At 55.1% G+C, this 17350-nt stretch overlaps 1 protein-coding gene across 3 annotated transcripts; it reads right to left on the minus strand.

Moving 5' to 3' along the window:
• Positions 1-1454: 1454 nt before the first annotated feature.
• Positions 1455-16033, minus strand: RBM38 (RNA binding motif protein 38). 3 transcript variants are annotated; one of them, XM_084774400.1, is made up of 5 exons: positions 15636-16033; positions 13932-14624; positions 13290-13413; positions 12774-12828; positions 1455-2558 (listed from the first exon to the last, which is right to left on the minus strand). In XM_084774400.1, the coding sequence occupies exons 2-5, from the start codon at positions 14160-14162 to the stop codon at positions 2255-2257; spliced, it is 714 nt and encodes a 237-aa protein (XP_084630526.1). In that variant the 5' UTR covers positions 14163-14624; positions 15636-16033; the 3' UTR covers positions 1455-2254. The 3 variants fall into 3 exon arrangements, with proteins under 3 accessions (XP_084630526.1, XP_084630525.1, XP_084630527.1); XM_084774399.1 differs by lacking the exon at positions 15636-16033 and having other exon boundaries at positions 13932-14755; XM_084774401.1 differs by lacking the exon at positions 15636-16033 and having other exon boundaries at positions 13955-14173.
• Positions 16034-17350: the final 1317 nt, after the last annotated feature.

Genomic DNA, 17350 nt, shown 5'->3' on the forward strand with positions numbered 1-17350 from the left:
GTGGTTCCAGCTCAAAGCTGAATGTGTACCCCAGGCCCAGAGGCCATGGTCCTTATCTACCACACAGCACAGGTGACACACAAGCCCAGCTCATGCTATCCAGTGTGCTTGGGTTGGGAGTGTGCATGAAACACACATGCACGCGTGTCACCTTGCGGATACCTGTGCAAGTATGCATATGAGCTGAATCAGGTAGGTGTGATTACAGAAGTGTATCTAGTGTGTGGTTTTTGTATGAACGACCCGTGTGAATGTCCACAGGTAGTGTGCAAATGCACGTGTCCATCTGAACTTGCTACGAGGGCACACATAACACAACATGTGCAATCTGTAAGCGCGCCCTTGCATTGACGGGGGAGGACAGGGCCCCAAGGGCTGGATAGATTGCTGCCTCCTCCGGGTCACACTGTGCACCAGGTCTGTGCTGGTAGCTGGGAACACTGAGAACAGAAATCCTGTCCTTGGGAGGTGACGCAGGGAGAACTCCCGTCCTAGGACAGTATGGCCTCTCCCACACTAGACCTTTCACCATGCAGCACCAGGGACAATGGTGACTGCGGCTTGCCATCTCCATCTGGGGACAACCCATGGGAAACTGTCCTGTAACAAGAATTGCCCTTACTGATGGCAGTGTGACTGTGATGCCGGCAGGTACCCAGCCTGCTCTTCCTGGCTCAAAACCATGCCTTTGAACTCTCCTACAATCTTAAGACGTAGGAGGGCATTTTCCAGACCAAGGGGCCTTCCTGAGGGCCTGTTCTTGTGGCTGCCACCAGCTGATAGAGACAGGAAGCACGCTGGCTTTGAGTGGCCTTCCTGATAACCCTGGCAGTGCCCGCCACCCCTCCCTGGCCCCACACTCTTATCATCGGCAACAAATGTCAGCTGTGGGTTGAGAGCCCCACACTGACCTCCTGACCCCTCAGTGTTTGCAAACTGACACTTGAGGCCTAGAGTAAAAGCAAACCCAATACTGACCGTCCAGCTGGGCTTGGGCCAGATGCGGGAAGACACATCTCAAAGTCCAATCAAGTGGAAACCAGAAAAGGTCCCCCAAAACCCAAGGGACAGTTCAAGAAAACAGTTCCAGGTCCACTTCTAAAGGCTTGAACATCATGTCGACAGTGGACCCTGTGCAGTCCTGGCGGCAACAGATACCTACCTTGTGGTGGCTGGAGCCCTCTGGTTCAGACTGCTGGATGGGCTGTATTGGGGCAGGCCCTGTTGTCACTCAAGCTAGTGACCAGAAGAGGCGAAGCAAGGTAAGGGTTTGATGGACAGCTGTCAGAAACCCTGGACACAGGACCACCATGGCCATTGAGAGAAAAACTTCAGATCAACTTTTTCTTTAAAGAAAACAAGTTTTATTTTTATAATCAGAACATTCTAATAAAAATATTATTATAACATTACTCCCTCTGTCCTCCAGGCCCTGACTAACAGGCATGCTGCGGATGCCTACACACTGGCTCCCTGAGGTAGGTGTGGAGGGACCCACTGCCCAGCCTGCGGGCAGCTTGCGCTGCCAGATGCCCACTTTACCCCTCCCAGATGTGGGCTAGAACTTTTCTTCCTGTGCATCTAGGTCATGCTCCTGGACTGGCACACAGGTGACAATGGGAGGTGGGTGGGCACAGAGCCTGCCTTGAGGGACAGGGCCAGGAAGAAGGCCTCAATGGCACAGCAACAGACACCTGAGAATCTGCCTTGACGGGCACCTCTGCAGGTGACATGGACAGTGTCAGACAGACAGGAGCCCAGGGCCCTGCAGGGCTGCTGTCTGGTGATGGCCACCCTGTAGGGGAGGAAGAGCTCCATGGAGGCTGTCAGTGACACTGTCACAGAGAAATACTGTCATTGTCTCCACAGGGAACTATAGACCAAAGCCAGTCTCTAAGTAAAAAATGGGTTTGGGATTCTTGGTGATGGTGGTCTTGCCTCCAGAGCAAAACATTCCCAACAGGACATGGCACAGTGCTTTGACTGAAAGGCAGCTGGGCGGGGTTCCGGGAGCCCGGCTCCACCCACAGGCTAGTTCCCAAAGAGGAGGAAGGACGTCCCAGACTAAGGCACCTGGCATGGAGTGGCTGCAGAGGTCCCAATGAGTGTACCCTTCCTTCTCAAGCCCAGCAGGGCTGCAGAAGAAGTTTGCTGGTGCCTTCAGGGCAGGTGGGCCCAGGGGCCTGAGGAGACCCAAGTGCTGGTGGCTCCCAAGGCTGGCAGGCGGTGGCTGTGACCCTGGGCAGGACACGCCTCACTGCATCCTGTCGGGCTGTAGCTGAGGTGTCTGGTACTGCACAAAGGTGGTGCCTGCAGGTGCAGCGGCAGACAAGGCTGGGGGCATGGCTGTGGGGTAGCCATAGCCCACGAAGCTGGTGGCTGTGGCAGGCGAGGCAGCGTACGGGTACTGGTCGTAGGTGGCTGGAGGATACTGGGCGTAGGCTGGGCTGGCTGGTGTATACTCAAGGTAGGGCGAAGACAGTGACGGGACAGGGGTGGCAGGGATCACCACGCTGGGCTGCACAATGGCTGGTGGGTAGATGTAGTGGGGAGTCAGCCTGTGGGCCAAGCAGAGTGTCAGTGGACCATAGGCAGAGTGGGGGAGGCCAGAGGATCAGAAAGCAAAGAGCAGACCAGTGTCCTCTAGCCTGTACACCCATCCACAACACAGATGCAGCAACACCTCTAGTACACTCTAACCCCAGGGCCTTTGCATGGGCAGTGCCATCTCTCCAGAGGCCACTTAATGCTTGTTCTCCTCCTTAGACTAGACCCCCCACTCTCCACACATCTCCCATAGGAGCCGCTGTACGATGTATAAACACATGGCCTTTGTTTAAGGTAGGAATCTCAAGAGAGTGAGAACAGCGTAGCCGGCAGAGCTTAGGGCCCATGAAAAAACTTGGGGAATGGTGCAGCTCATATGCCAGGTACCTACAGTTTCAGTGACATCCTGCTCCTTAGCCACCCACAGCCTTCCTGACAGCAGGAATGCAGGCACACCCACTGCAGGCACAATAATGGGTGATAGGCAGACAGGATGGAGGGCACAGGCCTGCTGGTGCACCTGTGCTCTGCTGGGCAAAAAGAGGCTCCAGAGGCCTTTGCTGCTCCTCTGCCAACATGTCCATTTTAAAGTCAAGAATGCTGAGTGTCCCCTGCTAAGTGACTACATAGATCCTACAACTTGTTGCTGGAGGGCACCTGTAAGCTCCTACCCCACCCCTAGTCACTGTGGAAATGCTCTCGGTGCCACTTGCTGTCCTAGTCTATGGCCTACCCCAGGAAGCACAGCACTACTGCAGGAGGAAACTGAGGCTAGGTAGCAGGGAAATGAAGCAGAGGTTGCTGGATATGTTTGGACAGGCAGCCTCCTGCTGGGCAGGCCTGGGTGAAGGGCTGAGCCCCTCTGGGCCTCAGGTCTGTCTGTGCAGCAGCATCCCTGCCCGTGTGTCACAAGATGGCACTAAGAGCAGCAGAGTGGCTGTGGCCAGAGCAGATGCCACCAAGGGTATCAGCACACAGCTCTCTTGTGGTGTGTCCAAGGGCCTCTGGGCCACTTGGAGCCTCGGCTTAATATCTTTAAGACAGGCCTAGAGCCTAGCCTAGCTCAAGTGAAGATTTGCTCTAAGGAAAAACCTAACTGCTCCTTAGAGCTATCGCTCTGCTCACCCAGCCCACTCTCCTACAGCAGGATATGCACATCTCCATGGCCAGATGGCTCCCAAAGAGACGTGCCTAGGTAAGTCATAAATAATCAGGTCACCCAGGGGACCAGTGCAGTGACATCCAACACCTTCTAGGGTGAAGGTGCCCCCACCCCCAGGCCAGGCCATCGCCCATAGTAAAACTTTTGAAAGAGAAAACCATGATGGATAAGGTAAGTGCAGACTCTGGCCGAGCACACCTAATGTGCACAGGTCCAATGAGGTCTTCCCAAGGCCACCCCAGGGAGGTGGCGTGCAGAGAATGTCCCCCAGAGATGGAGGGAAGAGGCAGCACTGACAAGGAGGTCCCAAATCTTCACAAGGCTGGCTGAGGCACCCATGTGCATGACTAAACAAGAGTTGTAGTTACCAGTGACAGAGTAGCATCTTAGTACCGACCAGTCACAAATGGAGAAGTGACACGTGGCCTCAGTGTGTGGTGGAGCACTGGCCAGCCATGGACAGTAGGTGGCAGAGAGGCAGCAGCGACTATCACACAAATGCACCAGAGTAGTGAGTGTGTACAGAAAAGGCCAGAGACAGATGCCAGGTGTCTTCCTGGGTTAGTCTCCACATTACTTGAGCCCAGAGCCCATAGAGTCTATAGCTCTGGGGAACCGGTCTCTTGCATGCTGGAATTACAGGTGACCTGCTGCAACTACCCAACGCATCCTAGGTTCTAGGGGTGTGAACTGTGGTCCTCACACTTTACATATTGAGTCATCTCCCTAGCCCCATAGCAGCATCTGACAGCACATTTACCAAAGGGATACAGGGAAGGCTGGGGTGGAGCTAGGAGAACCAATGGGGTATATACAAGGAGGCATGCCTCACACAGGTGTGACCCCACACTGTCTGGAAAACTGCACCCACTGCCCTCATAACTGCCCTCTCCATTTTCAAAGTGCAGCAGAAGCTAACCAGATATTGCCAAGACACCATGCACTAGCAGTGACCAGCACCCTATATGGCACACAGACAAATGGATGCAGTTATAAGGCCCAACAGCCTATGGCGGGAGCCCCAGGTAGGTGTCTACCCTCCTCTGCTGGCTGCCCTACCTCCTTGATTGAAATGGCATGCATGTGCATTCAAATACTACCTCTAGGCTGCATGATACAGTCTCAGATTCCTGCCAGCACACAGCCATGAGCAGAACACAGGGCTGGGCTCTGCAGGATGAGGTAGAGGACAGAAACTAGAGCTCAGGGGAGACTGCTAGGAAAGTGGGGCCTGAGGGTACATCAGGGAAGAAGCCCAGGCAGGAGGAAGCACAACAGGCTGGAGAAGGGGTCGGTGTGGGGGGCGTGGCTCCTCCTCCCCATCGCCACTCAACTGGCCCACCAGATCCCTAAGCCCTTGCTGAGACAAAACTTGCCCCACAGCAGACCCACTGCCTTGGCCTGGGTCCAGGGCCAGGCCCTGCCCCATCCCACAGGCCTGCCTTCCTGAATCCAGGGCTCTGGTAGAGGGTGCTGCTGACGCCTGCTCCCTGCCATCCAGACTATAGGAGGGTCCTAACTGGGACTAAGGCCTTCTCAGAGAAGCAAAGCCTATCTTGGCACCCATACCTGAGCGTGTGTGAGTGGGGGACCCCCTCCCCCAAGACTCAAGCACTCAAGTTTAAGGCTTTACAGTGCTACACTTCTAAACATGGGTGGGAACAAGGGAGGGGACACCCTTATCCAATACCTCTGGGGTGGTGTTTGCATTGAGGCTCCTTGAAAAGCCAACTCACGGCCCATGCAAGGACACATGCCTATAGCAGGGGCTGTTTTCCTGCTCTGTCCACCTGGAGGACCTATCCAGCCCTATATGCCTTAGATGCTAGAGGTCACCCCTATCTCTTCCTGTTCACCTGGACTTTCCTTGAGTCTCAGCCAGATACCACTGTGCTGTGTGACACGGCACCTGTCTGAGACACAGGGCAGGCAAAGAGGCTCAGAGGCTTGAATGGCCAGCCAAGTCACCTACCTACACCACGCTCTACTGGAACCATGGTTCTAAACCATTACTTATGTACATTTTTCTGCAGGATGCTACTAGTACCTCAGGAATAGACACCAGGAACACAGCTAATATCTAAACACGCAGGGCAGTTCCTGGAAGACAGAATCACCCACAGTGAAGAACCAAGCCCACTGCAGCAGTACACTACTACTTGAGGGGCAGCACGAAGACTCTACATTGCTGCCACCACAGGCCAATGGTGGCAGCAGCTGGGACAGGAGTCTACAACCAGAGAACGCTCTTGCAGTCACATTCTGTACTTAGAAACCCACCTGGGCTCTAGCCCTGTGCCCTGACCAAGGGTGCCCGGTCCCAGGCTGCACACTGCTACAGGCCCAGCCCTACCTGCTTGAAACCTAGAAGTTCCCTGTGTGTTCAGAGCCTTCCTAGGTGCTGCTGGTTCAGACTCAGAGGTAAGAATGCAAGCCACTGCTCAACCATCACACCCAGCCTAGCAAGAACACAAGCCTCCCAACCCACCTCAGCCACGCAGGGCCCTGTAGGACTCAGCGCTCTGTGTCTCCGTGCTTCGGTGTCGATGTTACTCTCTCTCCTTCTGACCTGTCCAGGCCAGCTGGACTCCACTTACCCAGCCCACTGAGTCCCTCACATACCACTTCAAAGTGTTTCCTTAAAGACTTCAAGACCATGCCATCCACGGAGCAGAATCCTTCAGCACCTTCCCACTGGGCCTAGCAGCAGATCCAAACTGCTCCTGTGCCATCCTACACAACAGTCCACACCTACCCCTCCACTTGGATCTCCACCTAGATACTGCTGTCCCTGCACTACAGTCACCCAATCAAAGGTGTTGGCAGCACCCCAGGTTTCTCCCCCCTAGCATCATCCTGAGGGCCCCTCCTGCCCCTGCTTTTCCTTCCCACCTTTTACTTGTGTGCACCTGCATGACCCTCAAGGGCAGAGCTTTCTTGTTTCAGGGTCCCCAAGGGCCCAGACAGCCATTGGTGGATACCTGAGCACCCCAGGCAAGCCCGAGGCCCAGCCATGAGACAGCAGAGAGAGCAGCAGCCTCAGCCACCAGCAGGGTATGATGAGACAGGAGGCACAATTCTGTTTGTCAAGCTCACAGGCAGCCTGACTGTCATCGTCAGTCCACCCAACAGCTGCCTGGTTCTTATCATAGCCCTTGGGTGTCACGCCCACGAGCTGCTGCATCTCCACCCCTGTGGGAACACCATGCTCTTGGCAGCATCTGGGCCTGGGGAGAGGCCAAGAAGACAAAGACCTTTCACACCCAGGTCTTGGGGTCTAGAAGCTAAAGGCTGAGTGACTACACTCTCCAGCTTACGAGTACTCTGCCACCAGCTTTCTCAGGCTCAGTCCCACCCAGGGCTCGGCTGAGCAGATGCCATCGTCTTTTCACTCCCAAAATTACATTTCCTTACTCATCTTTTGACCTTTCTCAAGCCAGAGTGGTTCAGGACAATTAATCCCACCACTGAGTAGCAGCAGAAGAGTTCCCAGGCCAGAGACCACCAAAGGAGTCTAAATTCTAGAGCTCTGGCGACCCTCCTCGTGCCAGGGATGCTGGGGCAACGATGACTTCTCGCCTTCCCACTGGTTATTTGGTTCCGGGTAGCCACTGCAGGCTGAAGGGGTATACCCGAGTGGGCTGCTGTGGGTGCTGGTCAGGGATGGCAGCTGAGCCTTAAGGGTGGAGCCATGAGAAGCTGCCTGACCCACTAGGAGAGGAAGAGCTGACCTCTCCTTACATCAAGTCCGGAGTCAGGGTAACAAACAGCCAGAAGCGCCTGGCTGACTCAGCCTAGAAGAGCTTCAGGGTCCAGATCCCATTGCTTGCTGGAGCTTTTCCTGGTCTCAGTTTCCCAACTAGTAAACTAAGATGTCACAGGCACATCCCCTGGGCTCCTTGCTGCCCCTGGAAGAGGGGTAGGAAATCTGAAGTGACATGAGACATCTGTCTCCCTACCTCGAGCACAGCTACCACAGCTACTACTAAATGGAGCTAAAGGAAGGCAGTGTCAGTAAAGGCCCTGCCCCTGTGCAGCCAAACTCTCAGAAAAATCACTGACAGCAGCCTCAGAGAGCCCATTTCCCGAAAACGAAGCCACCACTGAAAATAAAAATGAAAAAGGCAAATGAGCCCATTTCACTTTTTTCTTTCTCCCTAGGGCCTTACGCCACAGTGCTAGAGGCAACCTGGCAGCTTACCAACAGCCCCAGCTTTAGGGTGGGGTGGTGGCTCGTGTGTGGCAGCCTGGCTGGCCTCCTGGGAATCCTTTGGGGTTCACAGACAGCCAGGTGAGTGTTGGCGCAGGTAAATGCAGACATGGAGAAGACACACTATATTGTGGGAGTGAGCTGGGAACAGCAGGTCCAGCCGAACCTGTCCAAATTCCACCTACTAACTATTTTCAAAGTTGTACACTATGATGGCCTCTGACTCCAAGGCCAAGGCCTTCTACTGTCCACTCTGGCACATTAGCCTTTCTCTCTGAGCTAGGGCTCCAGGTGATTCCCTGTCTCAGACTGGATGTCTCAGGCTATCCCAAAGGAAGGCCTTCTGGCTCAACCCAGTGCTAGAGAAACGCCCTCAAAACAAATCTAAATCCCAGCCCTTGGGAAGCAGGGAGATTGCTATGTGGTCCAGGGATAGACAGCTTGTCTAGCATGCATATGGCTGGATTTAAGAACCAGCTCCAGAGAAAGCAAGAGACGAAAACAGGAATGTAAGGTCTGCTGCACTATATAAGACCTGATGGGCCGGGTGTGGTGGCGCACGCCTTTAATCCCCGCACTCGGGAGGCAGAGGCAGGTGGATTGCTGTTGAGTTTTAGGCCAGCCTGGTCTACAAAGTGAGTCCAGGATAGCCAAGACTACACAGAGAAACCCTGTTTCAAAAAACTCCCCCCAAAACAAACAAACAAACAAAAACCTGATGGTGCATGCCTTTGATCCCAGTACTAAAGAGGCTAAAGGAGGCTCACGACAGGTTTGAGACCAACCTGGGCTGTATAACACGACCTTGTCTCAAGAGAAAAAAAAGAAAAAGAAAAAGAAAAAGAACAGTGGGGTGGTCTCTGTACTTGGGGATCTACAGACTGGGCTCTGGTTCCCTCTACAGCTCTTGCACCATCCTGCGAGGATCTGTTTTATCTCCTGGCAGGAGGCACTGTGGTCACACCAGCAGAGCTGGAGGGCCCTGGCCTGACATGAAGGGAGGGTCAGTATCACTTTGTAGATTCCCTGCCTGTTCCCAACTGACATTGAACCTAAAGGAGGGCTGGGCAAGGGAGCAGGCCATTGGGGATCTACAGACTGGGCTCTGGTTCCCTCTACAGCTCTTGCACCATCCTGCGAGGATCTGTTTTATCTCCTGGCAGGAGGCACTGTGGTCACACCAGCAGAGCTGGAGGGCCCTGGCCTGACATGAAGGGAGGGTCAGTATCACTTTGTAGATTCCCTGCCTGTTCCCAACTGACATTGAACCTAAAGGAGGGCTGGGCAAGGGAGCAGGCCACTGTCCCAAGGGAGGTTGAAAGTCCTGCACCAGTGGGCCACCTGGCGGACCTCCATGTCACAGACATAGTCTGAGGCTTCAGAAGAGGTACCCCAGGCGCCTGGCAATAACTGAACTCTTGAGAGGAACCTAAGAGCGCTTGAGGCTAGCTTCTGTCACAGCAGACAGGGACAAACAACAGGTGCACCAGCATAGGCTGCATGCCTTCTGGGAGGGTCAGACAAGACAGCCCACGCCTGCCTCCAGACAGGCTGCCAAACAGGAAGTGATGATAGGGAAGCAAAAAGAGCCCCCCCCAAGACACCGCACAGGTGGTGGGGAGCATGCTTGCACCTGCTGTTCTGGGCCTGGCTTCATGCTTGTACTTCTACCTCCTTCCCCACTGCGGCCCCCTCGACAGGCCTGGGCCAGAACCTCACTGTGCTCAGTGCAAGGAGAACAAAGCCCTCTGAAGTGCAGGGACAGTGCCCCTTCCCCCAGCTGCCCCTCACTAGGTGCACTGTCTGTGCAGGGACTGTCTGACACAGCGTGAGACCCTATGGCTCACCTAGCCAGTCAAGACTGAACACACAGCACTGCTCGCCCCCCAGGGAGCACCTCAGCAACACTCCTGTAGGAGCCCTTGACACACTGGGCCCTAGGTTGGCCCAGTCTTTCACTCAGAGCATCTGAGTCAACAGTCTAACATGCACATTCTCACCACCACGTACCCCATTTTGGGGGAAACAGACTCCTCCCTATCACCTCTCCTTGGGCCTGATGAATAGGCCTGGTGACATGGTGTCAAGACTGGTCCATCCCAAAGAACCAAGACTGAACGTACTGGTCCATCCCAGAGAACAGAGTCTCTAAAATGATGACTGTGGGAAAGCTCAAGCCAGCAAGGGGATCTCTGGATGTAACAGATTCATCCGAGAACTGTCACATGAGCAGGGAGGTGCTAGGAAGGGAGGGATGGGCCTAAGTGGCCCTAGGGAGAGGGCTGGCCACTCACTGTTGCTACAGGGCCTGTTGAAGGACCACCCAGTACAAACCCCATAGCTTTCCATGGCTTGGGATCAACATGTTCCATAGACCACAATCAATCAGTCCTTACCATCACCATGGCTACCTGACACCTAGCACCCTGGCCTGACCTCAGACCTTAGGGTCTGGCTCCATCTTAGGGAGAAAGTGTGAGCAGGCATCTTACCACAGCAAAGTTCCCCTAAGAACAGGGAAAACAGCCTCCTGGAGCAACAGGCCCTTCAGATATAGCTAAGGAGAGGCTCCAAGAGCTACTGGGCCAGAGACAAACCTCAGCTCCGCGCAAGCCTTCAGCTCAATGTGCACAGACACCCTTGACCCTTGGAGGCCCTGACAAGCCAGATCAACACAGCTGTTCAGCCATCCTTTCTCACCTGCATTACCTACTGTGCCCCAGGGCTAGCAGAGACCGCCTTGCTAGAAGGCCCTGGGTCACTTATCCCTACCAGGGATTACCACACAGGCCTAGGAGCTAGCAATAGCGACTGCAATAGTGGAGAAGTCTTCACCAAATATGAAGCCTTGGCCCCACATACAGTTCCATGATGGACAAGCACAGGCTGTGCAGCTAGCAAGGCCTATTCAACAAGCAGGCATGGAGTAAGCAGAGGAGGACCCAGGCAAATGGCAAAGCATGGTCCATCAGAGTCCTTATAAGCTGAGGGGTATTCTACGCAGATACAGGAGGACCCGAGTGGTTTGGCCTACAGGTGGTCTGTATAGTCTTCAGAGTATCAAGGGCCTAGGGGAAAAAAGTACAGCCAGGAGCCTGCAGGCTCTGAGCTGCCAGGGTTCCAGCTCCCACCAGGCCCTCAGCCAGGGCAGCCCAAGGCCGACTGACAAAACCAACCGCTGAGTCAGGCCCAGCTAGGTCGGGACAGATTGTTTGCAAAAACAAAGGGGGCTTGCTGACAGGCCAATTCCACCTCCCAGCTGGGTGCTCACAGCAACAGACCCAGGCAGCAAGGCCTGGCCACACCACCACCACCCGGGCTCTCTGAGAGTCTGGCAAAGGCAAGAGGTGGGGTGTTCCTCAGAGGAACCCAAGGACCGTTGGCAATGTGGATTGGCCAATCCCCTGTGCCCATCTGTCCATTTGGGTCTACACCCCTTGGAACCAACAAACACTACAAGGCCATTTTGTAGTCACAGTGCTGGATGACCAGCCCACTAATCAAGTTACAAATCACCCACCCCCTAGGTAACACTAGCCATCTGAGGACAGTAAGGGAGCTTTTTTTTGGCGACTAGAGCATGCTGTCCTTCAAGAGTGGTGTGCTCATTTTCCAGATGAGAAAAGGCAGCTAAAGGGTGATAGTTGGAGTACCAGGCAGGACGTGGACCTAGATCTGAGGACCACCAAAGCCAAGCACTAGTGACTCAGAGGCAGTGACTATGTCAAACCCAGCGGGGAGACCCTGTGCCATGTAAGTCATAGACAGAGCCTGTGTGAGCACATCTCAGTTCAGACCAGCCTCAAAATCAGTCCTAGGAGAGCACAGCGAAGCTACTGGAGAGCACCCTCCGCACACAGCCAGCAGGAGACAGGCTAACATGAAGATACCAAGGCTGGGATATTTCCAACCTCCTTCCAGACAGCCTAGAACACACAGGGAACAGATCCCGGGCCAAAAAAGTGATCTGGCACCATCTGCCACGGTAGCACCCTAAGTACTCCCTCAGGAGACTAGCGACACGATGACAGGAAACACAGGCTGTTAGACCCCTGCTCAGCTCACACCAACTCCCAAGAATGGGTGAGGAGAATGCCAGTGCGGCCCTGAAGGACAGGCACGCTATGAGGACGCAAGCAGAACCTTCAACTCATCTGACCCGCTGTGCTGGCCAAGCTCCAGCACACACCTACTCTACCCCACCCACCCACCTCAGACACAAAACTCGGCAGCCAGGATTTAGCAGAAGGTAGGGTCTGTGTCAGTTGTCCCCACCTAGCGGCTCATGCACTGACAGTCTGCATTGGATAAACAGATAGGTCCAACTTGTGTGTCCCTTACGCATGTAAGTCCCTCCCTAAGCAGCTATCAGGCCTATCACTTCAGTATGGAAGAAGCTGGGACATGGAGGAAGTGACCCACAAAACACCCAACCAGTGAGAGCCACTTACTACACCATTCACAAAAGCAAACCTCAGCTGGTACAGACCCACAGTAGCTCCCTTCACAGCAATTGTCTGCATCCGGGGGCTCCCCGGGTAGGTCCAGCCTTGGTATACACTTCTGAAGAGCTGCCTGCAGTAGGTGTGCACTTACTTATCTCCCAAACAAGCTGTCCCCACATGCACTGCACAGGTTGAGTGGGGGAAAGCTATGCAGCAGGCTTGAAGGCCTGTGCTCCCCTCTGGGCTACAGAAATGCAGTTGGTCTTACCTCTCCCTCCAACCCCCAAAACTCAATCCAATTTCTGAAAACAGCCACTTCCCCAGCCTTTCAGATGAGAGAGCCTGAAAAGCCCACAGCTGTCCCACCTCAAGGCCCTCCCACCCGCACCAGCCATATCCACTCACTCACCCATAGGTGCGCTGGATCAAGGTGGGGTGTAGCTGTGGCACACCAACCGCAAAGCCTAAAACAAGAGGACAGTTAGGGACAGCATGCTGCATGGGTAAAGTCCCAGGGCCACAAACACCTGCCACACTGACTTAAGTCACAAGGGATCATTAGCGCCCTCTCCCACCCCAGCCACCGTCTCTGTCCTCACCAGTGAGCTCTCAAAACTCAAAGCACAGAAATCCGCAGGTAGTAGCGGCTTCTCTGGGCGTCCCCTACTCTACAGCCTTGCCGTAGACGGCAACTGACTCCTTCCCTCTCCAAGAGTAGAACAGACATTTGAGATTTGGTAACCCTGGGATGATACATTGCTGAGGAAGAGGATCAAGCTCCCAGGCCTAAGCTGGCTCTGCAGGCACATGATTGCTGGCTGCCACTCCGGGACAAAGGGGGAGCGGGGGCAGCGTTTTCCATCAGATTGCTACCAAGGCTGAATATAGAAACAAGAAAGGCTGGGAAGAAAACTCAAACTCTTACCAGTTTGCAGACTCCTAGGCTTGGCACCCAGATAGGCCAGGTTCACATTGGCCTTGCGGCCATCGATAATAGGATTAGGGTCTTTACAAGCTCTATCAGCTGCTGCCCGATCTGCCATGGTCACCTGCAGGAACACAGAGGGTCAGGGGCTTCGGTGGCTGGCTGAGGGAAGCAGGGCAGAGAAGGGAAGAGGGTTCTGCCCTGGCATCAGGCCATCCCTGGGTCTTTCCTCTGGGGTGGGGTATCTAGTGTTCAGGACCCTTGGGGCACTGTCTTCGCTCCCAGGATTGCAGCTCCTTCCTCTAAATTCAAGTGCTAAGAAATCGAGCCTTCAAAGACAGCGACAAGCCCCTGGGAGGTGGAGTAAAGTGAACCCCTAGGGGAGGCCCCCAGGCTGTTCCTGGCCAGCATAAAGTACCGTTAACTTTCTCAGAGGAGAAGTTTGGGGACACTAGAGTGGAAGGAAGTGGGGAACCGTTTTAAGTCGCTGGTGCTAAAGCTTACGCTTATTTTGGGGCAGCTAGAAAGTGTGGGGGAAGGGCCGACGGCCCCGGGAAGCCCCGGAGTCCCGGCTGCGCGCGGCGGGTCTGGGAGGCGGTGGGGGGAGGGGCGGCGGCAGGTGCGCGCGCCGCGGGCACTCACGAAGCCGTAGCCGCGGGACTTGCCGGTCTGGCGGTCGGTGATGACCACGGCCTCCTCAATGTCTCCGAAGCCCTCGAAGTACTTTCGGAGCGATGCGTCGGTGGTGTGGTAGGGCAGGCCGCCCACGAAGATCTTGGTGAACGTGGTGTCCTTCTGCGAGCCGTGCATGGCGCTGGGAGCGGCGGGTGGCCGCGGGAACACGCTTGGGGCACACGAGGGCTGCAGCAGCATCGGGGCCGCCGCTACCGAGCCGGTCGGCGCATGCGGGGGTGTCGCAGGCCGAATCTGAGTCGCCCACGCCGTCCCACGCCGCTCCTCGCTCCGCCGCGACGCGCCTACTCTGCGCCCCGCGGGCTGCCGGCCGCCTTTGTAGCCGGCCACGCCCCGCGGTCACGCCCCCGTTTCAGACACTCCCTCCCCCCCAAAGCAGGGCCTGTCGGGAAACGTAGTTCTAAACACGCCTCTTGTGCCAGGACGCCGGGCCAGCAAGTGGGTTTAGCTCCTGCGTGTTGGCCTGCCCGTATCAGCTCGTCTCGCTGGGCGCAGGGTCCGGTAGATTACCTGCGCTGCTTGATCAGTGGTTTACGCCTGAGCGACTTGTTAATAGGTCCGAAGCTGTGGCTCAGCTGGTCATTCGCCAAACCTTGTTTGATCTCAACAGCTTCACGTAAATCTGGCTGGTGACACACACACCTGTAAACGCAGCACTCAGAAAGGGAAGGAAAAAGGATCAGAAGTTCAAGGCCATCCATGGCTTTGTAGTAAACTTGAGGTCAGCTGAGCTAAATGAGACCCTATCACAAAAAAGTAAAAGCAAAGTGGATTTGCCTTTGTTTTTTTTTTTTTTTGTTTGTTTGTTTTTTTGGGGGGGGGTTTAATAGAAACGATTCTAATCATAAGTACTTTTGGGGTCCTGGGGTGTCAGGCACTTTGTGTTGGGACTTCAGTAAAAGCATATCCCAGGATCCTAGGGTTTCTGTGGAAACAAGGATTAATTGATAGTGAATATACCTTTTACAGTTTTGAAGGACGCTAAGTGCCATGAGACCTTGGGGGAGGCCATAGGTGGCAGGGCTCCCTTGTCACTGGCATGGGAACTCCTGTGGGGGCTATCCTTAGCAGGAAAACAAGTAGAAAGCATAGTATGCCATGTGGAGAAAGAGGGCCACGACTGGGACAAGATGACAGTCTGCAGAACTCTTCTGGCCCACTGCAAATGCAAAACATGGGGCCCCTTGTGGAAGAGACACGCCTTCCAAACAGCGTGGTGTTGCACACCTGTGATCCTAATACTGAGGAGGTGGATTAGAGAGGGTTATAGGTTCGTCCCCTGCTGTACAAAGTCAGGAGCCAGCCTGTGTGACATGAAGCCACGTCTACAACAGAAAATAGGAATATCAACACAGAAGTAGGTACGATGCCTTAGCTGCTGGGCCAGGAAGCAAGCTCCCTGATCCAGTATCCCCCAAATCCCCCAAGTTTCTGGCTATCCCACTGGGACCCGAGGGCCTGCGGGGTTTAGTGGGGTTAAAACTGGCCCCGCCCACTGGTCAAGAGGGACAGTGAGGCAGGTAGCCTCCGTGTAGGCCCAGCCCCACTCAGTCGGCTTTGCTAATAAAGCTTGATTCTGCCTAGGCCGCTTCACACAGAGCCGCACGCCTTAAAGCCTGCTGGGGATATCCCTGCACAGCCTCGTTTTCTCACCTTTGCCCTCTAGGCTTCACCTTTCCTTTGCTGTAGGGTTTATTTTCCCCCAGATACTACCCAAACCAGGCCTCCTCTTGGTCTAAGGGTCTCCGGCTGCTGAGTGAGCTCCTTGACAACTGGGCTCTAGCATCAAGCTTGGCAAGAGAGGCCCCTCCTGGAAATGTCAGTTGAGCGAATCCATGTGGAATGTAAAGAGGAGGAGGCCTCCAGACCAAAGGCCCCTTTTTGAAGCGCCCTCTGAAAACTGGTAGTGTGTTCTTGACTTATTCTTAGAGGGCCGAGACTGCCTAGCCCTGAAGTCTTGGGCCACCTGAGTGCCTTCCTGGGGCCTCAGTTTCCCCTGGGTGGCACCCTGCTTCTGGTGGCCAGGACTGTTGGCTTCAGGACTCCTCGCCTACAAGTCCCAGCGCCGCCCCTGCCACGGCCCCGCCCCGCCCCTCCGCTTCCCAAGGGCCCCGCCCCGAGAAGCTCGCTCGGCGGACGCTGCAGGCACGTGCTGCCGCCTGGGCGGGAGGAGGGGGAGGGGAATCGCAGAACTTGCTAGAGCGCAGCGCGGGCCGTTGACTCCAAACTATAGCTGTCGGAGGATGGTCCCTGCTCGTCGCTCCCCCTGGCTCTTCAGGTTTCTGAATCACCCACTTTTGCACCTGTTCAGGGTCTCCACCTCCCACGTGTAACCATCCCCTGCGTGTCCTGAACACACATGCTCTAACCGCCGCCGCGACTCTGGGGCCAGGGATGCCATGAATGGGAAGCAGACATCCGTCAAGCTTCCATCCCCGAAGAGTGCAGCTGCCAGAAGTGTATGGGTCTGCATAGAAAGCATTTCCACCAGGCACAGTTATCCAGGTGGGCACTTAGTAGGGGACAAAGAGGGCAGGAAAGAGTAAGCACAGGCCCCACGGGGGAGGGGGGGTGGGGAGTGAGGGGATAGTAGGGAATGGTGGATGCAAAGTCCCAGAAGTGACAGCTGCAGCTACTGTCAACTAATGAATCCTCCCCTTCCTGCCACTTATCACACAGTCTCATTATGCAGCCCAGGCCAACTTTCTATCCTGCCACTGCTGTGATTACAAGCATTGCGCCTCCATGTTTGGCTCAGGGGTATGAGCTGGCAATTGCTTCACACATCACTACTGATGAAGTTCATTTGGCCTTTGTGGTGCTTGCTAAGGTCCTCACTGGGGATTCCCCTACATTAGGTGACTTAACCCATGGGCCTGGTTTGTAGGTGGAGGGGCTGAGGCTTACTCACCGAGGCTCCTGAGGCAGTCCAACTCCAGGACCCCATCTCACCCTCTAGGCCCCATTCAGAAGCTGTCCTGGTCCTGTGATGGGACAGTGGAATCCCAGAGAGGTAGGCACATGTCCCAGGACAATGCAGCCAGATTGGGCAGAGTCAGCATTAGAACTCAGGGGTGGGGGTAGGGGTGGGGGACTCAAAACCTCATCTTCCAGGCTGGAGGGGGGGGGGCAGCATAGCTCAGCTAGTCTATCTGTTGATTACAGTTTGTATAAACTTGTGTCTGTGATGGGTCAACAGCACCTGGCAAGGAAGAGCATCCTTTCAGGCTCAGAACTGATCCAGCTTCAGGCTTGGGCTGCCCCATTACCCAGCTGGCAAGGCCAGCTGTCAGAACCCTTGATGGTGTAGGCATAGACTGACTGCCCAGCTGGCCCTAAGAAGGGCAAGGGGCGGAGCCGGGGCTGGC

Source organism: Acomys minous, assembly GCF_964271855.1.
Source record: "Acomys minous genome assembly, chromosome: 3".
Taxonomy (NCBI): domain Eukaryota; kingdom Metazoa; phylum Chordata; class Mammalia; order Rodentia; family Muridae; genus Acomys; species Acomys minous.

Excerpts from the sequence above, each read along its gene's own strand:
- RBM38 (XM_084774400.1), bottom strand. The coding sequence starts at position 14,162 with ATGCTGCTGCAGCCCTCGTGTGCCCCAAGCGTGTTCCCGCGGCCACCC. Across the intron at positions 12,829-13,289 it reads GCCTAGGAGTCTGCAAACTG|GCTTTGCGGTTGGTGTGCCA; the intron begins GTAAGAGTTTGA and ends CTCTTGTTTTAG. Across the intron at positions 2,559-12,773 it reads TTGATCCAGCGCACCTATGG|GCTGACTCCCCACTACATCT; the intron begins GTGAGTGAGTGG and ends CTTGGCCCACAG.